The sequence below is a fragment of the Cricetulus griseus genome (genome assembly GCF_003668045.3).
Source record: "Cricetulus griseus strain 17A/GY chromosome 1 unlocalized genomic scaffold, alternate assembly CriGri-PICRH-1.0 chr1_1, whole genome shotgun sequence".
In the NCBI taxonomy this organism is placed as follows: domain Eukaryota; kingdom Metazoa; phylum Chordata; class Mammalia; order Rodentia; family Cricetidae; genus Cricetulus; species Cricetulus griseus.
The window spans coordinates 85,942,332-85,959,664 of NW_023276807.1; the positions used below are offsets into that span (position 1 = coordinate 85,942,332).

At 42.8% G+C, this 17,333-nt stretch overlaps 1 protein-coding gene across 2 annotated transcripts in view; it reads right to left on the reverse strand.

Moving 5' to 3' along the window:
• The window catches only part of Sertad2 (SERTA domain containing 2), a 113,395-nt gene that overhangs the window by 79,243 nt on the left and 16,819 nt on the right, over positions 1-17,333 (reverse strand). The window contains exon 3 of one of the 2 annotated variants that reach the window (XM_027388061.2): positions 16,920-17,033. The exons of the other annotated variant lie outside the window; for it this stretch is intronic. Within the exon in view, the coding sequence (XP_027243862.1) occupies positions 16,920-16,957 (38 nt within the window). The 5' untranslated portion in view covers positions 16,958-17,033. The remainder of the gene's footprint in view (positions 1-16,919; positions 17,034-17,333) is intronic. 2 annotated transcript variants of the gene reach the window in all.

A 17,333-nucleotide genomic window follows, 5' to 3' on the forward strand; every position in this document is an offset into this window, starting at 1 on the left:
TCCACAGCCCTGAGACAGTGCTGACAACGATTCAACAACACAATGAAATAATGAGAAGTCACACAGTAGGCAGGTAAGAGTGGGCTCAGGAGTCTCAAGTTTGCATCCCAAATCCTCAGCCTTTAGCTGTGTGACCTTGAGAAACCACTTAACTTCCCTGTGTCCTAGTTTTTCCTCTGGAAGCAATAGTGGTGCACTCCAGAGGGCAGACAGGCTGTGTAGTTAAAACAAAACAACAACAACAAAAATTGTTTAGAACAGTGCCAAACATATACTAAAGATTTGCTATAACTTCATGCCTACTATATAGCAATGTGCTAACATTTTATGTCCTATATTGAATAAAGTAGCCCTATTTTTAGACCTATTTTGTAGATCAGGGCTGGGGAATCCAGCAACTTTGAGAAGGTCTAGAAAGAAGAGGGACAGAGCTGTGGCTTGAGCTTCCATCTGCTAGCTTGTGACATTGTGAATACTCTACCTTGCTAACATTTACTTAGAGTTTACCCTGTGCACATTCTTGCTGTATGCACAACTGCAGCTATTCTTATTAGGCACAAGGCCCCATCTCCAGGGCAGAAGCCCACCCATGGAGAGGTAGGCACCAAGCTAAAAGCACTAAGCTGCTGGTAGAAGGCCAGCATAAGAGTGTCTCAGGAGCATAAGAGTGTCTCAGGGGCCATGGCTCATAGCCCTCACTCATGGAGCTTTAAAGGGGAGTGAGGTCTTAACTAGGTAAATCTGGGTGAGGAAGGAGCTGCGTGGCACACTGATGTTCTTGTACCATTTTCATGATTGGCAAAGGTGTGCTTCATTGGCACTCTGAACACCAATGTGAAAAGTGTATTCTTAATTCATGTACAAATGGGTATGCCAACAGGTACTGTGTTCAAAAACCCTATTTTGACAAAAAAACAAAAACAAAAACAAAACAAAACAAAAAGATAGATGGGCTGGAGGGGACAGAGAGTGTGGACGGACCAGCAGGCTACTCAGCTCTGCGGGACACAAAGCTTATTTCAGGTTTACAAAGTTATGTATCGAACATACAGACAAGATTCCTTGGAAAATGATCTGCCTGAAAGCAAGGTAACTCAAAGTCTATGGAAGACATTGTACTTTCATTTGTCAGATCAACTGAAATAAAACCATGCTTGTTCTTTCTTCCTCCCTCCCTCCCTCCCTCCCTCCCTCCCTCCCTTCCTTCCTTCCTTCCTTCCTTCCTTCCGTCCTTCCTTCCTTTCTTCCTAGACACAAGGTCTCACCGTGTAGCCCAATGTGACCTTGAATCCACGGTGATCCTGCTTCGACCTCCCAAGTGCTGGGATTACAAGTGTAAGCTACCACATGGAACTTTAGAAATTTTGAAACATGCTAAATGTATAAGTATGGCTGAGCCAATGTATCATATTATAAAGAAAAGAACTTTAAATTTAACACAGATTTAGAGCTTTAATAATAGTGATATAAACCTGGAAACATCAAAGAACAGAGAAGATAATACATATGGTTTTATAAACATAATAAAGATTGTTTACAATCTTATTTACAAATTAATGAACTGATTTTTAGTTTAAATTATGAATGAAGATGTATTTTTAAGATGCTAAAGTTAAGGACTAGGGCTGTAGCTCAGCAATAGAGTACACAAGACACTAGGTTCAGTCCCTACTCTTGCAAAAAACAAAAAAAATTAAAATCTAACATCAGAATTATGGTAAAATAAGAAAACCTCATGGTTTCTTGTTGCGTTAGCTAAGTGTTGAGCAGATAGGGTTTATTTTCAGAAAAAAACTATGACAAGCAACATAAGGATATTAAAACCTTTGACTCAATAAATTCACTTGTCTGAATCAATTCTAGGGAAATAACTGAATAAAAGCTAGAAGGACTATGTAGAAGACATATACTAAAAGGATCTAAAAGTAAGAAATAATACTTAACACTAGGGATGACTTGATTGATTCTGAGTTATAAGCACAGTGGAATTATTCATAAACATTAACTTTTATTATAAAAGAGATCTTGAAATACAATAAAATTATTACTATAATTTCAAATGCACACTCTGGGATATAGCATCATATTGGTATTATTTGTAGCTACATAAAACACACATACATGAAATGAGGCAAACTGAAAAACACAGTGACTAAGTGGTTATGATTGGCATCTTCTCTAGTGTTCTATTGTCTTGTACTGTCATTGTACAAACTTTTCAATTCCTCTGAAACAGAGAAGGCTTCCTAGGGAAAGCCACCATCCTAGCCCCAATCTCACCCATTACCTAATCTCACCAATTATAAACTCTACTGTACAGTTCTGCTTAATTAGTGCCCCTTCAAGGGCAGCATGAGCAGCTCTCCTTATCCTCAGGCTTTACACTGAATGGGAATCACATATCGCTACCTTCCCATGACCGGGGCCAGGGCAGCCAGGCAATGCATGCACACACTCCTTTCTGCCTTTCTAGAGATGGCGGCTGTGCCATTGCATGCTGCATGCATGGGCTCACAACTCTTCTTATTTATAAATAAAGCCTTCTCTATGTTCCTACATGGAACTATGTTCATATTCTCTCAAAGGGTTCGGTCCATCTGGGCCATCACAGAAAGAACACCTGACAATGGAAGACTGAGATTTAAAGTCAGACAATCTTCCAGAGAAGGTAGGTGTTTACAAACAGTCTAGTAGGAACCAGCAGTCACAAGTGGAATACAGTGGCCACACCTCATCTTGAATGGCCTTTTCAATTTTCTAGGTTAAAATGATAGTTTTCAAAAAATTTTCTGTTTTCTGTATCTCTCTCTCATCTCTCTCTCCCCTCCCTCCCTTCTTCCCCAAATGATGGTTAAATCTAGCCAGCCTAGACACTACACAGTAGCAATATGGTGTCACTGTGCAAGGGTGGGTGGAATAGAATAATGAGCTTTCTGCCCTATGACCTAACACCTGTTCTCATCTAGTTATCTGCACATCACCCCAACTGCCACTGTCCACGGCTCACACACCGTCCCATCCCAGCTTCACAGCCACTGTCCACAGCTCACACACACAACTCCATTCCACCTTCATGTAGCCTCTTTTCTTCAGGAAAGAGATGTCCATGGAAGCCTTCCTGCTTCTGGTTCTCTGTCTACATAAAGATGCCACCTCCGGCTCCAATGATTACCTCCTCTTCTGCACCTGCACCAGCTTGTCAAATTCTTTAACATAGACTCTCCATACCTAGTCCACCTGTTTTTTTTTCTTTAACCCCCTCTAAATTTAGAATCTCTGCCCTTAACACCACCCAGAACCAATCACTGATATTGCATTGAGGTGCCTATCCCCAGGCTCTCTCTACCACGTTTCCCCCCTCTCTGAACTGTCTCACCCCTTCTCATATGTGTAACCCTAGATGCTATTTCTTTATTTTGAGACAGGGTCTCACTATGTAGTCCCAGTTAGCCTTGAACTCACTATACAGACTAAGCTGGCCTTGAACTCACAGAGATCCACTTGTTTCTGACTCCAGAATGCCAAAATTAAAGGCAAATATACCACCACTCTGGGCCCTCTGCTTCACTTTCGTGTTTTTGTAGCCCAGGCTGACCTCCCACCTTAGGCTCTCTAGTGCTGAAATTACAGGCATGTACACTAAACCTAAGAAACCACTTTCCTTAAGATCCAGTCCAACAGGTATGCTTTAGAAGCACTTCCCTGTTGGCACTGACTACATGCTCTGCACTGGCACTCTAGTGTATACCTCTACTCGGACATCTTGTGGCCACTTGTGAATAAACCTTTTTACCTTAAACAGCATCTCCTCTACATCCCCCAAAGTCATTACAAAGGTGGATCACAAGAATGTGAAGGATGTGGGGGTGGGTGTGTGGGGAAGTTCCATTTGTGTAGAAGTCAAAGTGGACAAGTCCTAGACTGTCCTTTACAAATATCCTTACTCTACTCCACACATACTTTAGAAGCTTCCCAGTCCTGACTGTTCAACAATACCACTGCTGCTGGATCTCACTAACAGAAATTCACTTGGGAAACGGAGGCAGTAGGGTCAAGTTTAAGGCCAGTTTGGCTACATACTAAGTTCAGGGCTAGTCTATGCTATGTGAGGGAGGCCCTGTGGAGGAAGAAGAGGAGGAGAAGGAGGATTAGGAGGAGAAAATGATTCAGACTGATGGATTAGAAAGGCCCAAACATGGTGGTTTATTTTAAATTTCTTTGGTTGATTAAATATGCAGTCAATTTGCAGATATAACACTCATTAATAATAGTTCTGTCCCGGCAACGAATATAGGGTTCAGTGCAGACAAAACATCTACTCCCACCTTTAGAATGTGCCCCCTCCCCATTTCCCAGTTCCTTATGATACTCTAGATATTCTGGGCTCCCCATCTCAACCTGCTCTTTCCCTTGCATCTACATGCTAAAAGCCTCCTACTGCCTTCCCCATGCCAGGTGCTCCAGGGAACAGACTCAATGAGATACTTGGAACAAAGCACTGTCTAAGAATAAGCTACATTGCACAGATCATTAATAAGCTTTCTTTTGGTTTGAAATCTCCCAAGAGTTATCATGTACTGAGGGCTCACCATGTCCTAGATATGGGATGATATAAGCTGAATGGCAATTCTGGGAGGAAGGTACAAAAATTCCTACTCACAGAAGGTAAAAGAGATTTAATTTGGAAGATGCAGCAACTCTTTCGAAGGTCACAGGGCTGGGAGGTGGTATATCCCGACTTCCTGTCTTATGTTATATGATTAACCTCTTTGCTATGTGTTAAACACTGTGTTAGGCTGGGCACAGCACCGGGGAAACTGAAGCAGAAGGACTTGCCTGAGCAAGTTAGAGGCCAACTTGGGCAACACAGAAAGACCTTGCCTCAAAAATTAAAAAATAAAAACAACAACAAAAAAGCAAAGACTCCCATCACTCCAAAGTTGTCACTGAGTTTAGCAGCATATGACAAGGGTAGACTAGGAAAGCAGAAAGCTTGCTAGCACTGAGCAAGAGTGCAGGAATGCACTGTTAGGACTCACAGTCCAGCTCCTGGGTCCACTCCCATGGTAACTGCTTCACCAAAGCTGCCTCCCTTCCTCCACACCAACTGATTCTCTGTGAGCACCACAATGACTTCTGCAGCTGCAGCCCCAGGGCCTGGTTAGAAGGGGGAACTGGGGCAAGAGCTGCAGCCATTGGCAAGGAGGGGCTGTTTATAATTAGAGACTGCCCTATTTGAAATGCATTAGGAAGAGCACAATTAGCAGATTCATTTAGATTTGTTATATTTAACTTGTGAAACACTCAGACTAAGACCATATGCTTACAAATAATATTGTGGCTGGGTTGATAAAGAAAGTATTCACTGAATCTGAATCCTGGTCGTGAACTAAAGGGCCTGTACTAGCCTCATATGTTACTTACCTATTCATGGGTGTTCCTGCTCCTTTGTGCATGACATGTGGAGGCCAGAGTGGATGTCAGGTGCTTTCCACTGTATTTTTTGAGACAAGGTCTTTCACTAAATCTGGAGCTCATTAATTTGGCTGAAATGGCTAGATAGTAAGTCCAGTGATCCTCCTGTCTCTGCCTCTCTGGGGCTAGAATTTCAAATATGCACCACCATGTCTGGCTTTTGTATGGATGCTAGGGTCTGAAATTAGGTCCCAAGCTTACGCAATGTAGTTCTTAGTTGTTTTTTTTTTAAGATTTTATTTATTTATTATGTATACAGTCTTCTGCCTGCATGTCAGAGACCACCAGATCTCATTCAAGGTGATTGTGAGCCACCATGTGGTTGCCAGGAATTGAACTCAGGACCTCTGGAAGAGCAGTAAGTGCTCTTAACCGCTGCGCCATCTCTCCAGCCCTGTAGTTCTTAGTTTTAAAACAAAACAGAAATGAGTGTGGAATATATCTGCAATATCAACACTTAGGAGGCTGAGGCAGGAGGACTGCCATGAGTTCAAGGTCAGCCTGTGCTATGAAATAAAGCCAAAAAACATCCCACAAAGACTGATTGCACTGAAGCAAGCTTTCTACACTGCCAAACATGGCCTGCAACAGTATGTATCCAGGTACGTAAGCAAAGGAGGTTCACTCTACATCTCTCCATTGCCAAGATGATGGGACTATGGTGGAGCCGACCTATGAGTAGGTCTTCCCACTCTACTGAGTTCCCAATAAGAGTGTCTTCTCAGCAGGCTGTGGTGGCGCACTCAGGAGGCAGAGGAAGGTAGATCTATGTGGGTTCAAGGTCAGCCTGGTCTACTGAGTTCCAGGAGTCAGGGCTACACAGAGAAACCCTTTCTTGAAAAAGGAGAGAGAGAGAGAGAGAGAGAGAGAGAGAGAGAGAGAGAGAGAGAGAGAGAGAGAGAGAGAGAGAGAGAGAGAGAGGAAGGAAGGAAGGAAGGAAGGAAGGAAGAGAAAGAGAGGGGGAGGAAAGGAAAAGAAAAGAATGTCCTCTCATTGTTTGGCACTGACTGGCTCATTGCATGGTTTAGGTACAACAGTGTATATACTAAAACAATCATCCCAGTGTAGCTGCAGGTTAGGCAAGGACGCTGGTTTGCAGTGTGGTGAGTGGTGTCCTAGGGCTTACTGGTTCAATTTGTATGGGAGCCTTCACCAAAGTGCCAGGAATCCCCAACACAGAGTGAGAAAATTAAAAAAAAATAAAGCTCTTTTATAGTTTGCCTATTCCAAAACAAATGTTTCTTCCACAAGAAAACATGACATTGCCATCATCCTAACAAGCACCTTATCGAGCAGCCATGCACTCAGGCTTACATGCCCTCATCCCAGTCTGCAGAGGTCCCAGGCATGAGAGCTCTGCAGTGGTTCTCAAAGCAGCAGCCCTGAGAGAGAGACTAGGACCCTGGTGGCTCCCTAGACTGTTTCCAGGGATGCACAGTGAAGACCGCTGTCGTAATTCTAATGTATTACTCTTTCACAGTTGGGATTTTGAATAGGTAAAGGGGCCTTCACATAGGCAAAGTCAGGAAGAACCACAATGGCACATCCCTCAGGTCCACATCAGCGTCACCTCAAATGCCCAGGTACGACGAAGTCTCTTTTATTAACCCTCTCCCTTTGAGCACAAGCCCTAACTACTCTGAGTGGTAAACAGGAGAACGCATACAAGCACATGAGTCAGCCAAGGGCACCTGAGAAAGCCTCCTGCCCTTGTTGGCCTCTGAGCTGATGGGGCTGCTTTTTATCAACCTGAGGCCATGTCTGCTTGCTAGCATGCCAGTCATACGCACTGTGGATATTCAAACTTGAAAGGACTGGCCGATAGTTTGGGTGGAAGCAAAATAATAATAATAATAATAATAATAATAATAATAACAACAACAACAACAACAACAATCCAGGCCTGCAAGTGAAAATGAGAATTTGGGACAATTTGTATTTGCCATCCTGAACATGACACCTTCCCAATGCTTCTTGTGTTCCAGCTGAATTCGGTGGTGAAGTTAATTAACAATGTGGAATTTTAATGCTATAGGATGAAAAGTGTCAGCTGTGGGAAGTTCTGCATAAGTCAGTAAACCAGTATTTTCCAAATAATCAATGGATGATATGCCCTAGTCAGGTACAAGTAAAAGCCTACTCAATAGTCAAGGTAAACCACATTTAATATAAGAAATAATTAAGAGTTCGGGGACCTGGTTTTAGGTCTTACACTGCACCAACCTTCCACATTTTAATTGAGTATAAAAGAACATCCATAATTATCTGGAAATTTTATTTAAATACTCCTCCTTTTCCCAACTACGGATCTGTGTGAAACCACATTTTCATTATATACTTCAACCCAGAGAACACACAAAGAATAGACAGGATTATTTAGCTCTAGAAGGCAGATGTCAAACAGATTTGCCATGGTAAAACAACATGATTCTCACAGGGATGGTGGCACACACCTTTCATTCCAACACTCAGAGGCAAAGGCAGGTGAAGCTTTGTGAGTGCAAGGTCAGCCTGGCCTACATAGAAAGTACCAGACTAGCCAAGGCCACATAGTGAGATCCTGTCTTTTTTGTTTGTTTGTTTTTTGAGACACGGTTTCTCTGTGGCTTTTGGAGACTGTCCTGGAACTGCTCTTGTAGACCAGGCTGGCCTGGAACTCTCAAAGATCTGCCTGCCTCTGCCTCCGGAGTACTGGGATTAATGGTGACACTACCACCACCAGGCTTGAGATCCTGTCTTAAAAAAAAAAAAAAAAAAAAAAAAAAAAAAAAAAAAAAAAAAAAAAAAAAAAAAAAACAAAAACTACCCATTAGTATTTTTGCCTTGGTACAGTTTAGGTATTTCTTATAAAAACAAAATAACAACAACAACCCCTGTTGTTTGGGATGGAGATGAGGCCAGATGTAGAGCGCTCATCACATCTGCTCCAAGTTCTGGCCTGGATCCTAAGTCCCAAACAAAACAAAACAAAACAAAACAAAACAAAACGCTGTTTGTATCAACAACTCGTCTTCTTGTATGGTGTTTTGGTTGGTTTTTCCCTGACAGACACTGAGTCCAGGTCCTTGAGCATGCTGGGCAAGCCTCTGCTAAGCTACATCCCTAGGCCCATAATTTTTTCACGGAAAATATTTAATTCTTTTATTTGTTAAAATGCTAGGTAACATATGATTCATATTAACATAAGTTCTTTGAGGTCCTCAATAACAGATTTTAAATGTGAAGTGAGATTAGAGGGCAGGAGAAACTGCAGCTTACGGATCATATACCCAGGAGAGGAACTGTGGTGACATGGGTCCTTTTCCTTCCTGCTTTCCAGACATTGCCAACCTTTATCCATATATGGCGAGGACACTCCCATCAGTAGTTCATTAAATATTTTGAATACAAGCTGATTATTATGTGGGTTCCCCAGTCTGTCTTTCAATAAATAAATAAAAAAATTAATCAGAAACAGCCACATTTATCTATCTTTCCTATTCTGATCAATACCTGCTATGTTTTGATGGAGAAACCTTTCCCTCTTCCTGACTTTGTGTCACCCAGATAGCCCAAATGTTTCAGTTAGAGACACAGGCTTGACTGTGAGCAGCCAGGAGCTACCTCTCCTCCCCACATTCTCCTACTTGTTCCACAGTCGTGACTGCCAAGCTTCCATTTCAGTCTGTCAATGCAGCTGAAGAGACGGAAGGCTATGGGTCCAAACACTTCCGAAAGATTAAAAACCAGAGAACAACCATCTTGTCACAGCACAGCTATGATCAGGAGTGCTTGTTGTCATTCCTGCTGCCATTTCAAGAAAGCTGTGCTGATGTTTAAGGAAGAACAGAAGGCAGGCTGGGGAAAAGGTGTGCAGCATCTCTGCTTCTCAAGAAGAGGTAAATTCAAAAGCCAGTGGGGGACGCTGACAGCACGGGACACTTGACTGGGGACGGATGCTGGAGGGAACACTGCAAAGGACTGGGACGTGGTTCCCAACACCCACATGGTGACTCACAAGTGTCTGTAACTCTAGTCGCAGGAGATCAGATGCTCTCTTATGGCCTCCTCCGAGGGCATCTGGTCCACACATGGTATACATACATACATGCAGACAAAACACTCATCAACATAAAATAAAATGTAAAAAACGGAAGTTTGGAGGGTAGCTCCAGAATAATCCTCAGTAGGAAAGGGGCTGTTAGATCCACTACAGAAACTAGGAAGGACACTCATGTCACGCATCGCTCTCTGGCAGCTAGCATCTTTACAGAACAGTAGTTTCTTCCCCCTATAAATGCCCAAAAACGGGATACTGCAGAACGTGAACTTAGCTTCTGCTCTTACTTACTGTCTAGCACAGAATTTTTCAAACTACAGACCATTATCCAGAAATGAAGTGTGAAATCAGTAAAGTAGGTTACAGTTAGCATTATTTTAAATGAACCACCTTGGAGAGGATGAAAGAGGACCACAGTGCTGAGTACAAGAGGGGTGAGTATGGAATCTCACATTTTTTCAGTCAGTCAAACTTGTGTGTACATATATGCCTTAATGCAAAATGCATTGTCTGTTACAAAGCTCTGTTCTGAAAGACACTAGAACCTTCCAGGTTGTCCTCCCAGCCACCAACTCTCATCCAGGGAAACACCTACCCACTTAATGGCCATATGCATGCAAAGATGTTACCATGGTTCTACATAACCTTCACATCTCCCCAGCCCAATAGTTCTCAACCTTCCTAATGCTGCAGTCCTTTAATACAATCCCTCATGTTGTGGTCATCCCCAACCATAAAACCATCTCAGTGTGACTTCATAACTATAATTTTGCTACTGTTATGAATTGTAATTGTAAATATGTGATATGCAGGATATCTGATATTTGACCCCCAAGGGGTCACGACCCACAGTTTGAGAACTGCTGACCTAGCCCTGCGTGAGTAACCAACAAGGAATAGGCATTTGCCCATGTTGCTCACAAGTTCCTTGCCCATCATTTTTTAACTTGGTACACAGAGGGCATTTGAGTGACAGACGCTACAGGGCAGGCTGCTGGTGGCTGTGTTTCCAGGCACAGAAAGAAATGATTTGCCATAAGGAATAAACAAACATGCAAAAAGAGGTGGAGATGAAATTCAGGAAATACTGACCATACTGAGGTGACTGTGTTCTTACCCTTTATCTTAGTTGCTGTTCTACCTCTGTGAAGAGCCACCATGACCAAGGCAACTCTTACAAAGAAAAGCATTTAATTGTGGGCTTGCTTACAGTTTCAGAGATTTAGTCCGTTATCACCATGGTGAGGAGCATAGCAGTGTGTAGGCAGACATGATGCTTCGGAAGTAGCTGACAGCTACAACTTGATCTACAGGCAGAGCAAGGGATTGGGCCTGGCATGAACTTCTTGAAATCTCAAATCCCACCCCCAGCCACACACTTCCTTCAACAAGGCCACACTTCCTACTCCTTCTAATCCTTTCAAACAGTTTTACTCTTTGGTGACAAAGTATTCAAACATACGAGCCTATGAAGCTGCTCTTATTCAAACCGCTTATTCCTTTTGCAGAGGATGGGAGCTTGATTCTCAGCACCCCACTTGGTGTCTCACAACTGTCTGTAATCTCACACCCTTTTCTTGCCTCTGCTGGAACTGCATGCAGGTGGTACCCAGACATACATGCCAGCAAAATACCCATTTACATAAAATTAAAAATAAATCTTTACAAAAATATTTTATTGTAATTCTATTTTGGTCCTTTTTTTTTTTTTTACTAAAATGAAATAAAGGATATCTGAGGGTAAATTTGGTAAATGGAGGCAGGAACTTTAAAATCTCTTTAGCAGAGTTCATATATATATTATATATATATATATAATCATATATATACATTTATATATATATATATATATATATATATATATCTGTTATAATATTGTTTCTGTCTCTGTTCTGATTAGAAGCCAGTGAGATACATGATAGCAGAGACCACTGTCAAAGACTATCTGGGGGTTTTGCTTTTGTTTTTTAAGCAAACCCCAAAGCACTACGTCAAGTTCTTAAGCCCTGGAGAACTTGGTGAGGGTAAAAGTCACTGGATTATATAACTGAGTTCTACTGAGGAGTCTGCTGGTCAAGGAGCTGAAAGCGGAAATGTGAGGGAATGGCTGCAGAGCACAAACCAAGAGGTTAGGAGACTCAACGCTGGTTTCTAAACTAAAATCTTTCTTCCTCTAAGCACACAACAAGCTTCCTCCTTCATCTGTTCTCCTGAATGCTAGACGGCCTTTGAGACACACAGTCTACCTGCCTGTGTGTCTATATGAATGTGTCATGCCGTGTACTTCACTGACTGAACTTGTACACAGTGCTGTTTGTTCTGCTCTGGAAGATCTACCAAGAAACACAGGGTGGGACTATGTGGTGTTCTGTGAGGTACTGGCAAATCGGTCTCTTGTACAATGGAACCTGTAATTATCTGACCTCATTCTCTAGCAAGTCAGTGTACCTTGGAGACCACCCAAGTGATCAGTGGCACATATAGAGAGGCTCACCAGAGCTCCTGAACTGCCACAAACTACGCTGCTTAGTTCTTTGACATTAGTTCTTTGAACACACATTCCCAGAAGTTAAAGGCCAGTATCAGAAGTTTGATAACAGCATGAGAAACATGAGTTTCTTAGTTAAAATATGGAAGGCTGGCAGTGGCAGAACATGCCTGGAATCACAGCACTCACAAGAGGTCAAGGCCGGTTCAGGAGTTCAAGGTTAGGCTCAGCTGCAGGTCAGTTCCCGCAGTCACTAGTCTAGAGCCCATTAGGTGGCCCAAACTGACCTCAAACTCAAGATCCTCCTGCCTCAGCTTCCCAAGTGCAAAGAATTAGACCACAACACTAAGCAAGAAAGGGTTTCTTCTAGGTAGCCTCCGAAGTTTTGAAACAGAACACTTAGTACTAGGGCCATTTTCCTTGGATCTGGTCTCTCCACAAGCTCCCAGGACAAGAACTGCAACCTCCACTAAAGGAGTCCTTTACAAGAAAGGGCATGCAGGCCTGATTTGAGGGAGTGGACCCACCACAGCACTTTACTGTAATTTCTCTTCACACATGCATGCACACATGCACATACAAACACACATAATTTAAAATGAAATAAATCAGACTGAAGAGATGGCTCAGTGGTTAAGAATACTTACTGTGCTTGCACAAGACAAGAGTTTGAGTCCCAGCAATCACATAGTAACACACAACTGTTTATAACTCCAGTTCTAGGGGATCCTACAACCTCTTCTGGCTTTTGCAAGTACCAGGCATGCCACGCACCTGGTGCACAGACATATATGCAGGCAAAAGACCCATATACATAAAATTAAATGTTAAAAAAAAAAAAAACTTTTTAAAGAGAGCAGGTAGTATGAATGTAGCTCAGTAGTAGAGAACTTGCTCAGTGGGTCCTAGATTCTATCACTAAGACTAAAAATAAATATAAAAACCTTTGATGGTTCTTACTATTCACTCTAAGAAGTGACACGGACCCTATTTTAATCTATTATTAAAGTCAAAGTTTACACCGGGCGTTGGTGGCGCATGCCTTTAATCCCAGCACTCGGGAGGCAGAGGCAGGCGCATCTCTGTAAGTTTGAGGCCAGCCTGGTCTCCAGAGTGCCAGGATAGGCTCCAAAGCTACACAAAGAAACCCTGTCTCGAAAAACAAAAAACAAAACAAAACAAAAAGTCAAAATTTAACCAAGAAGCTGCCACTTGGTAGCAAGCTCTAAGGTGGACTGCTCTGTGAGTAGGGAGCACCAGGAAGCCAGGCCATGCAAGTGCTGGTTCCTAGCATAGCAGAGAGAATACTGGAGCATGGTGGTTCTAGACAGGCTGGACAGTCTAAAACCAGAGGGGCTCGTTTCTAAAACAGAAAGGCAATACTTCGCAAGGCAGTTGTTGCTGAAATGCTACATAGGAGAAAACTCATGAGAGCACTTAAAAACTGTAACATGGTGTTGGGGCTGAGAGACTGCACAGTGGCTAAGGGCACCTGTTGTATAGGCTTGACACCTTGAGTACAGTCCCAAGAAACCACACTGGTAGAAAGAGAGCCTGAACTCCTAAAGGCTGTCCTCTGATCTTCACAAACATGCCATGGCACTCACATCGATTATTTTTTTTTAATGAGAAAAAGAAAGTAAAACCATTCAAATCTCATGGTATCAACTGTAACATTTCTCTCAAAAATAGTATTTTTTTTCAACAACGCGGATTTTTAAGAGCTAATACCTTAATGAAGGATTAAAATAAGTCTTTGGGTCCTACTGTGGAACAGACAGTAAGATCATTTGCTTTACTCATTACAGGGGGAGCACCATTTGGCTCCACTGCAGTTATCTTACTCGGTCTCTACCCGGAATCATTTGTTTACAATTTTAACAATCGCATGCAGAGCTGAAAATGTTCACTGCTATAAAATGGTAAGCCTGGACCCTTTAGGAATCTCTCTTTCTCTCTCTCTCTCTCTTTTTTTCTTTTGCCTAAAAAAAAATCAAAAAACAAAATTTAAAGCTGGCTGGGGCAGATGTGGCAGCCGGTCGCTTTCCACACTGCACTGGGCTGGCTGCGCCTGGCTGCATGGCCACGCCCTTCACAGCAACGAAGCTCCTCCTCACCCGCCCGCCCGCCCGCCCGCACCACGCAGACCGCCCAGCCCGCAGCAGTCCCACGTTGTTAGACTTTCACTGCAGAAATGAGTCTTTGGCTGGCAGCTGTTACCTGCTCCTTTTCTTTGTCACTCAGAGAACGAAGTGAACGATGGTGAGCAGTGACTTGTTCTTTGTCTGGGCCAGATTTGTGTACTACGCCTCTGGTCTTTCAGCCCGCTAAGGATTTAAAAACTGGCAGTTTCATCTTTCAGAGCACAACTTTTTTTCCCCCGTTATAGGAAATAAAATGCAAAATAATAAACAGTCCTTTTGGTTGTGGTAAGATTATTCAGTAAGATGTTTCTTTACTCCAAATGAGCTTTTTGTTCATTGAATTCACTGTCAATTGTTTTATAGATTCTACTTGAGTTTGTTAATTTTTTAATGAGCATGGTAACTATGTAAATGCATTTTTAGTACCTCCTGTGTGTCAAAGCTACTTTTTAAAAGTAATTTATAAAATAATAATTTTTGAAATTTTTTTCTTTTTTGAGAAAGGGTCTCTGTTAGCCTAGGTTGGCCTCAAATTCACTCTGTGCCTTGAACTTTGAGATCCACCTACCTCTACCTCCCTAGTGCTGTGATTACAAGCCTGTACCACCATATCCCGTTTTGTGTGGCACTGTGGAGGGAGCCCAGGGCTTGAGGCCCTATATTTGCCTTTTTAATGGATAGGATTTTAAAACATCTTGTTAGGGATAAGTGAAAATCAACAGTAATTTATATTCCCTAAACATATGCCTCAAAAATCAAGCAAGCTGGGGGTCCTGGCTTCTAGCAGAGAAATTAAGTCTACACAGTTTACTGTGGTTAATCAACACCTATCAAAACACTTCTTCTGTTTACTCCTTCTGGTTTTGTTTTCAGTCTTGTTTGTCTGAGCCAGGGTCTCTCACTGGCCTGGAGCTCATCAGGAGGCCTACACTGTGAGCTCCAGGAGCCACCTGGCTCCCTTCCCTGGCACTCAGACTGCAAGCACCACAAGCCTTTCCTTTAAAAAAAATTATAATATATATATATATATATATATATATATATATATACATACATACACACACACACACACACACACACACACACACACACACATATTTTCTTGGGGGCTGGAGACTCGGCTCAGTGGTTAGGAGCCTTTACTGCTCTTCCATACAGAGTTCAGTTCCCAGCACCCACCCCAGGCTCCAGTTCCAGGGGCTCCAACACTCTCTGACCTCTGTGGATACCGGTATGCACATGGTGCACATAAACTCAGGTAGACACACATACACACAAATAAAAATTAACTAATTAAAAAGGAAAGAAATGTGGGTTCTGGGGGCCCTGAACCTCTCTTTCTTGCCAGCAAGCAAGACTGACTGGACCAACACTGCAGCTCAAACAAGTTAGAGCTTAACCAGTGGCCCTTCAACCTGATCCTCCTCCTGTTCCTTCTCCTCCAGTGAAATGCTGCTTCTTAAACCTGATTTCTGTCTCCTCCAGTTAGCAACACAAGAAATGAAGTCCATCCTCTGTTCATAGCTTTCAGGGGCAAACGAGCAACAGGGTCATATGTTAATAGTTTTTTCTAACTACCTGGAGGGTATAGACTTATGCTAGATGTTTCAGAAGACTCGGTAGCAGGGAATGGGCCATCTCATTGTCTACAGGTTTCTCGATGTATACGATTTTAATGTGCAGAGGTCTTGATGGGCAGGGGAGTGTGAGGGATGGTGGGGAGAGCCTCATAAATCATCTTCCCACATCGTTTAAATGGGAGAGGAAGTAACAACTACTACTGTTCTGAAGAAGTTATTTAATAAGTGAAAAGCAAGAGATCCCAAAGTGTGATATCAATCTCCTATAATTCCGACATCAGGAGGCTGAGGCAGGAAGATCATGGGTCTGAGATCAGCCTGGGCAGTAAAGGGAGACCCTATCAAAAGAATGAAAGTGGCCCATGGTGGTGGTGGTGGCAATGGTAGTGGCAGCCACCAGCATACTCCTTTCATCCCAGCAGGCAGAGACAGAGGCAGAGGCAGAGGCAGAGGCAGATGGATCTCCAAGTTTGAGGCCAGCCTAGTCTACAGAGTGAGTTCCAGGACAGCCAGAGCTACACAGAGAAACCGTCTTTAAAAAAATCAAAACAAAACAACAAGAAAAGAAGGAAAATGGGGGAGACACCAAGGGTTTGGATCTGAGTCATTGTCATTGGTACATTCCTAAAATATGAATAACTACAACTGTCTAGCTTGCTGTTCTGGGTTGCTGTTTAGACTATGGTCCAAGGATAAGTACTGCACCTTTAAAACTTTTAAAGGGCTATCCCAATATTTCTGACATTAACCAATTGCTCAGCACTACACTTGCTTGAGTGTGCCAGAAGAGAAGCAGAGCCAGGCCCTCCATGGTTCTGAGGTGGGCCCTATCACATCCTACCCCAATGTCAGGCTGTTGTTTACAGGAGGAAGGCTGCCAGTTTCCACTGAGCTCAAGAGGGCAATGGCCAACTTCATGTGAGCAAGAATGGACTCTTTATGTGGCAGAGTTAGTTGCATGCACACTAAGCCATATCCAGGGACACTAAAACAATAAAATCTCTCAGTGTGTGCACACCACACTTCTTATGTGTCACTAAGACTAAGCTCAAAACACAACATTCACTTTTGTTACTCCGAAGCAAGGGGCCGGTCACTCACGAATGTATCCTTTACTTGATCTTGAGAAAACAATCTAAAAGCAGAAGCTCTGGTCTTTACAGAGCCCTCTACCAAGTTCCACAAATACTCACTGGCTAGAATTATGGGCAAGCTTCAAAGCTCTAGTCATCCCGTTTGTAGCAGCTTCACTTCAAGAGTCATTAGGGTTGCTTTTACACACAATTCCGGAAGCAGTCGCTCAAGTACTGGAATCCACCAAGAGAGAGATTTTGTTACACTTTTTACTATAAAGGAAAAAAATATGGCTTATGAACATTCACCCATTCATAAAATTCCCTGACAGGAAGCAACCTGTGCTACCAGTTACAAGGGCGAAAGGAAAACAGGGGCTGCATTCATAACTTCCTGCAAGTCCCCTCCACTTCAAGACAAGAAGCAGATCATGCTTACACCTGGGATGAGCCTGCTTCAGGGGCACACCTAAATCCTAATGCTGACACACTGAAGAGACATGGAGATGTTACCAGGGCTCAGAATGCACTTTC